At 37.2% G+C, this 7,500-nt stretch overlaps 1 protein-coding gene across 1 annotated transcript in view; it reads left to right on the top strand.

The window, feature by feature from the left end:
- Positions 1–3,333: 3,333 nt before the first annotated feature.
- The window catches only part of qsox2 (quiescin Q6 sulfhydryl oxidase 2), a gene marked incomplete at its 3' end in the record, with an annotated part of 29,796 nt that continues 25,629 nt past the window's right edge, over positions 3,334–7,500 (top strand). Inside the window, exon 1 of the mRNA XM_080036634.1 lies at positions 3,334–3,642. Coding sequence (XP_079892760.1) covers positions 3,381–3,642 — 262 coding nt within the window. The 5' untranslated portion in view covers positions 3,334–3,380. The remainder of the gene's footprint in view (positions 3,643–7,500) is intronic.

The following is a 7,500-nucleotide window of genomic DNA, read 5'->3' as shown; positions in this document are numbered from 1 at the left end:
TTTTCATTTTATAAATCAAAAAATATTAGGCTTATGTAATGCAATTTCAACATTTTCATCATGTTTTTAAGAAGAAAATGTCTCATAAATCAGACAGTGAACAACGTATGAACAAATCCTTCTGTAATAACCTTCAGAATAGTGCTGAGAATGATTATGGAAAGTTTAGTTGATGTAAGTGCTTTAGAAGTTGAGATTTTTTGGTTCAGAGTATTGAAGAAAAAAAAATAATGTTGAGATAATGTCCGTTAAAGATGGTTGTACAGGAGAAATATACAGACGCAAACAGACAAGGTTTAGTCAAATAAACACCTAAGTATTGCCTACATTTTTGCCCTTTCATTTAGGCTAATAGTTTGAAAAAAGACATGTTATGGAAGATAACTAGACACAAATCTCAACATTTACTCGAAAAAAATAGCAGGTTTTTGCAGATACTAGGCCTATAAACCGATAAATACTCACACTGCTGCTTTACACACGTTAATAAATCGTTAATTGATAAATATTCGATCACCTGTTTGTGTTTTTCTGTGTCCTGCGGTGGCGAGCTGATCCGTTGCTATAGAGACAGGACGCTAACATAAACATTCCACCTCGACCCGGAAGTTTCACAGTAAAAGTTGGTTTGTGATTATTTTTTTTATTTTTATTATTATTTTTTTATTTACAAAGTCAAAAATACAACTTTACTTTTTTAAACTTTTATAAACAACAATTATTATTTTTTTTTAGATAAAAATAAATAAAAAGTAATAATATAATTTAATCAAACAATATATATGAAATAAATTAATAAAAATCGTTATTACAATACAACATTTTTTTTATGAACGTGCATCATGAAATGTTCTAAATGTTTCTCTTGTTATGTCCGTGTTTTTTTTTTTTTACAATTTTTTTAACTAAATTGTTTGTTTTTTCTGTGTAATAATAATAATAATAATGATAATAATAATAATAATAATAATAATAATAATAATAATAATAACAATAATAATAATAATAATAATAATAATAATAATAATAATAATTAATTTTATTTGAGGGCGCCTTTCATAGCACTCATGAGGGGTATACTACAAAGCAAACTCAACAGAGCCCGGCTCTCTTTTTTTGATCTGGTTCAACATAACACATACCCTCGCTCAGAGCTAACCGGTATCACGAAGGCAGTTATCAACCTCTTATGTTGAACGAGAGTTTCAGCTTCAGGCTCTGTGCGCGTCCCCATGAGAGGGGGCGTTTGGCCGTCATTTGACTCTGCTTCCGCACAGACTGGACTGATCTTGTGCCGCTAACTTTACACAAACGGACTGATTGTGAGCAGCTGAGTAAAACAAAAGTGTGTCGCCAACTTCATTCAAGAGGAAGAGTTTGTCAGTCTGAATTATTACAGCAGAAAACAGAGAGCCGAAAAAAACTATTACTGCAAATAGGCTAAGGAGAGTGGAATGCTGCCAGCATGGAAATTATTTATTTATCTTGCCGATCGTTCTCGCAGTGCGTAACGTGACATTATAAAACAATGAAACGTTGAACTCGGATTTAAACACTATACCATTTAGCCTAATATATATATAGGCTACTTTGCTATATTTATAGCACTACGCCTATAGTCCCACACTTAAGAATGTAATTTAAGTCTGACACTGTCTCAAAATGAATAGCCTATGGAAAATCATTTAGTTTTGGGCCACATCATAATGAATACAATTTTGATTTAGACTATTAGCCTTTTATTTGAATCTTACAAATACCAATAGGCCTACATTAAAAAACCTGTAGTCTGGACAAATATGAATCTAGGAGCTTAACCTGCGAGTCTGCAACGATGTCCGAACTGTGACAGCTGTCACCTGTCACGTCCCAACTGTAATCGCTACTTATGAAAAGAAAGCCCACAGTGAAATAATGTTGCAAACTGTGATTTTATAGAACGCTTTATTAAGAGCCAGTGTGTGTATATCGCCAGGTAAAATCATTTGAGAGGAGAGCATAGAGTGGCGCTGCATAGGCTACAGTATAGGTGTGGGCTATTTTACATGTTCAATAACTGTATGCATGTGGCAAAAAGCCCCAGCGCGATGTTACAGTTCACTCTGCTGTAAGCCTAATGTCACGGCTTCGTTTCGTTCATTAACTTAGCCTACTGATCAATAAATTTAGATGTAACAGCTTCCTCAGTGAGGATGTAGCGCTCAGACAATATTGTCAGGTCCGCGGGATTTCTAAATGTGTAGTTTCCTTGAAGGGCAGCGCTCTATAAGAGCCGAATTTAAGCTCAAACTCTGAAACAAAAACTGGTCTGAGCAGGTTAGCCGTGCAGCCTCTGTTACCACGGTGATCTAGCCAGGTAGAAAGAGAGCCACCTTTCGTGATACTGAAAACTCTGGCTTTAGACCGCTTTAGACTCAACAGACCTCGCTCAGCCCTTAATCTCGCTTCGTAGTATACCCCTCTGGTCACCTTACAGGGCAGAGTTTAAAAAAACAAAATCAACAATCATAAAAAATAAAAAAAAATTAAATGCACCTTCAGTTGGCACTCCCAATGTCGTTGTACAGGTGCCTATGTCTATGGGTGACTGTACAATGACTACCTTAACTTATCCCTCGCACACAGACAGTAGGCGACATAAAAATAAAAACAACCCAATTTTTTTTTTTATTCATTAATTGAGAAAAACATAAAATCGTGAAATTAGAACTGGGCCCTTTTGAAAGACCAAAAAAAAACAAATGCTGCGATTGATCACTTCCCAACAATCTAATAATTCATCTAAATCATTTGGATGTATGGAATTTATTCGTTTGAGTGTGTGATCAAATATATAGCCTATTTGAATGTTGTTTTAGAAGCTTGTAGGCACAGTAGGCTTACAGACAGGTTGTGGATCGTGAGGAGATATTCACCGAGTCTCACAAAAACATTATTTGACAACAAGCGTTCTCCAGAATTTCACCACTGTCTGTAGGATTATTAAGGGATAATTTTATCTTTATTTTATTTTATGTTTTACTAATGGAAATTGTACGTGTTAAAAAAATTCCACGAGGCGGCGACGAATGGATGCAAGCTGCCGTCAAATACAAAAGAAGAAGAATTGTGTGTGTGTGTGTGTGTGTGTGTGTGTGTGTGTGTGTGTGTGTGTGTGTGTTCACTGTCTTTGGTTCTCTGTTTTCCTGTCGGAGTGAGACCTCTTTCCTCTATCCATTCTGCCTCTCTTTGCTGTAAAAACACACGTCGCCGTTACTGGAGCTGCATTACCGAGGCATGTCTCTCATGTCACCCGAGGTCTCCCTCCTCTTATTCGGCCACAATATTCTCTGACAGCGCGCTATTCCATCCAGGATTTACACCTTTTTATATTCAATCTCATGGCCACAACCAAGGCAGCTATGCATCGGCTAAGGCTCCAGGCGATGTTGGCCCTTATCGTGTGTCTTGTGCCCGGTTGTGAGGCAGCTGCCGCCCGCTTGTACACAGAGGAAGACCCGCTGTTTATCCTTGGAAGTGGGAATATTAAGACCACACTCACTAACTCTACATCGGCGTGGCTGGTCCAGTTTTACTCCTCGTGGTGCGGACACTGTATCCAATACTCCAGCACATGGAAAGCCTTGGCCCTGGACGTAAAAGGTACCACTGTTCCCCTTTTTAAAAAACCTTAACACCAGCCTACATTCACAATACGTCTATTTACACCATGATCGCCTTATTGTGACACTTCTATAACTCGTATAGTCTATTATAATGTTTTTCCTTATGGTGTATTATCTTGTTGTTAATTCGGCGTTTAAACATTTAACAATTCATACTTTTAACACGTGATATGAGGGAAATGAAAACTCAGTGTCGCGTGATTTGCATTGTGTGAAGCGACTTTAAAGTAGCAGATTTTTGAATGAAGTTCCGTGTGATTCGATTCGATTTAATATAACGGTCTAATCTTCTATTTCTTAAAACTCCTATAAGTCTTATGTATACAATCAAGATTTTTTCTTATGATAACATGTCTGATTGTTAATTCGGCTTAAAACAATCATGACAATTCTTACTTCCAACACGTGATAGGACTAAAAAAAAAACTCAGCGTATCGCCAGCACTGTATTGTTTTTAATTGTCTGTAGCGATTTTAAAGTAGCAGATTTTTGAATGGGGTTCTGTCTGATTCGTTACAAGGAATAGCTCTGGTTTTAACTGAACATTTTCGTATTGTAGATAAAGAAAAGGCCCATTAATCAATAATAACAATCATTGCGTGTTCTTATAATATCATATATTGTTTTTAATTCGGCGTAAAAACATTTAAAACAATAACATTTCTAACAGGTTATAAGAGGGAGATAAAAACCCCGTATCGAGTCATTCGAACCAGCGCTGACTCAATTCAAAATACGGCTATTTACACAATCTTCGCCGTATTGTTAAACTCCTGTAAAACATACAGTATCAATCAATGTTTTCTCTTATTGAATCATATCTTCCCGTTAATTCGGCGTTAAAACATTTAAATAATTCAAATTCTAAACAGGTTATAAGAGGAAAATAAAAATTTAGTTGTAAGCAAACAGGTGGATTAGGCTATTGAACTTCCTATAGTCGATTCCTAGTTTAATTCACTCACTCACTGACTTATTAATTAACGTACTAAGCCGGAAATCAAACGTACTAACCAATTAATTCCCTAATTAATTTACTAACTAACTAACTCGCTGTGACAAAAGATAAACGGTAATCTCGTTAGCTTGTCTGAGCTAACTCTAGATTAGCTCATGTTTCCTGGCAACGGAAAGGTGTCACCTGAGTCTCATAGCAACAAGAAGGAAACAAAAACCGTGTGTGTGTGTGTGTGTGTGTGTGTGTGTGTGTGTGTGTGTGTGTGTGTGTGTGTGTGTGTGTGTGTGTGTGTGTGTGTGTGTGTGTGTGTGTGTGTGTGTGTGTGTGTGTGTGTGAGAGAGAGACGTGTGTGTTTAAAAACTGAAACACGAGCACAAAGTCAAACCTGAATGTCAAGGAAATAAACAGACATAAAAACATTTTAATAAATAGTTCCTTTGTTATGATAGCTAGCTGGCTCAGTCAATAAACTGTTTGTGGTTTTTCAAGCTGTTGCCTATTTTCTATGGCCTATCTATCTTCCATAACATGTCTTCTTTCATACTCTCTCTCTCTCTCCCTCTCTCTCCCTCTCTTCCATAACATGTCTTCTTTCATACTCTCTCCCTCTCTCCCTCTCTCTCCCTCTCTTCTATAACATGTCTTCTTTCATACAAGTATAAATCAAAAGGTCCAACATGTACATTCAGGTGTTTATTTGACTAAACCTTGTCTGTTTGCGTCTGTATATTTCTCCTATACAACCATCTTTAACGGACATTATCTCAATGTTAGTTTTTTTTTCCAATACTCTAAACCAAAAAATCTCAATTTCTAAAGCACTTACATCAACTAAACTTTCCATAATCATTCTCAGCACTATTCTGAAGGTTATTACAGAAGGATTTGTTCATATGTTGTTCACTGTCTGATTTATGAGACATTTTCTTCTTAAAAAAAAATATATAAACCACTTACATCAATTAAACTTTCCATAATCATTCTTGGCAACTCAATTATTTTAAGTGGTAAGGCTCTGTGTTTACTTTAACATAATGTGAGTAATTTTATTTAAACAGCAACTTTGAAGAGCACAGAGGCAAACAGTTCAAGTGCTCCACACACAGGCAACACCTTAAAGGCCTACTTCACCTGGTGGGAATATGAAGGTGTATTGAACTCTGAGATCCTATGTAGTATAAATGTGCAAAAATTTTAGAAATCGGTTCATCCTAGCCTGAGAAAAGGCAGAAAGAGCGTTTTATGGTCTCACTGTCTAACCCTACAGTTCCTTCTTGTGACATCACAGTAAGGGTCAGGATTAGCAGGACAGCTGGGCCAAGGGAAGACTGAGGGAAGACTGAGGGAAGAAAACCTCATTCATTATATTATAATAGTGATTTTGTAATGATAGAACGCCGTTTCCGTATGGGTGAAGTATTCCTTTAAGACATTGTTGGAGACATTATAGTGTAAAAGAATTATAGCATCATTTTGGACATGCCACTTTTTGTTCAAATGTAAATAAAAGATGAAAACTATATTTTTCCACAATGATGCCTCTTGTACATTCTCTCTCTCTGTCTCTCTCTCTCTCTCTCTCTCTGTCTCTCTGTCTCTGTCTCTCTGTCTCTGTCTCTCTCTCTCTCTCCCTCTCTCTCTCTCTCTGTCTCTCTCTCTCCCTCTCTCTCTCTCTGTCTCTCTCTCTCTCTCTCTCCCTCTCTCTCTCTCTCTCTCTCTGTCTCTGTCTCTCTCCCTCCCTCTCTCTCTCTCTCTCTCTCTCTCTCTCTCCCTCTCTGTCTCTCTCTCTCTCTCTCTCTCCCTCTCTCTGCTCTCTCTCTCTCTCTCTCTCGCTCTCTCTCTCTCTCTCTCTCTCTCTCTGTCTCTCTCTCTCTCTCTCTCTCTCTCTCTCTCTCTCTCTCTCTCTCTCTCTCTCTATCTCTCTCTCTCTCTCTCTCTCAAAAAAGTAACTTTAAGTAAAAATTTGCCAGGCGTATGAATAATTTCTGTTTTGCCTGTATATGCTAAAACATAATGCACAATTTAAAGAAAAAGCCTTAATCGTAAAAATATCCACTTAAAACACAGTAACTGACCAACAAAATATTTAAAACACCCTCATTTATAACTTAATTTACTGCAGAGTGTATATACAGTCATATGAAAAAGTTTGGGAACCCCTCTCAGCCGGCATTATAATTGACTCTGCTTTCACAAAAAAAAGATAAAAGTGGTATGTCTTTAATTTACCAGGAACAGCTAAGTACTGGGATGATTTCCAAACAAAGATTTTTTGAAAAGCAGTATTTGGTTGTATGAAATAAAATAAAATGTGAAAAACTGGCTGTGCAAAAATATGGGTACCCTTGTGGTTTTGTTGATTTTAATGCCTGTAACAGCATGTAAAACTGATGACTTTAAACGCAAAGTTGGTTGGATTATGTTGTTAAGCCTTGAACCTCATAGAATTGTCTGTTTAATCATGAGAAAATGTATTTTAGGTGCCTAAATGCAAGTTGCACTTCTCTTTGACTCTCTGCTGAAGTGAAACCGAATGGGATCATCAAAACAGCTCCCAAAAGATCTGAAAAACAAAGATTATTCATTGTCATGGTTTAGGGGAAGGCTACAAGAAGCTTTCCCAAACGTTTCAATTGTCAATTTCTACTGTAAGGAACGTTGTCAGGGAATGGAAGGACACAGGCACAGTTGCAGTTAAACCCAGGTCTAGCAGACCAAGAAAAGTACAAGAGCGGCATATGCGGCGGATTGTGAGAATGGTTGCACACAACCCAAAGATCACCTCCAAAGACCTGCAAGAACATCTGGCTGCAGATTGTGCATCTGTACATGGTTCTACAATTCAGTGCAATTTGCACCAAAACATCTGTATGGCC

This window comes from Ammodytes marinus (genome assembly GCF_949987685.1).
Source record: "Ammodytes marinus genome assembly, chromosome: 2".
NCBI classification, from domain to species: domain Eukaryota; kingdom Metazoa; phylum Chordata; class Actinopteri; order Uranoscopiformes; family Ammodytidae; genus Ammodytes; species Ammodytes marinus.
This window is presented reverse-complemented; position numbering and strand designations above follow the sequence as displayed.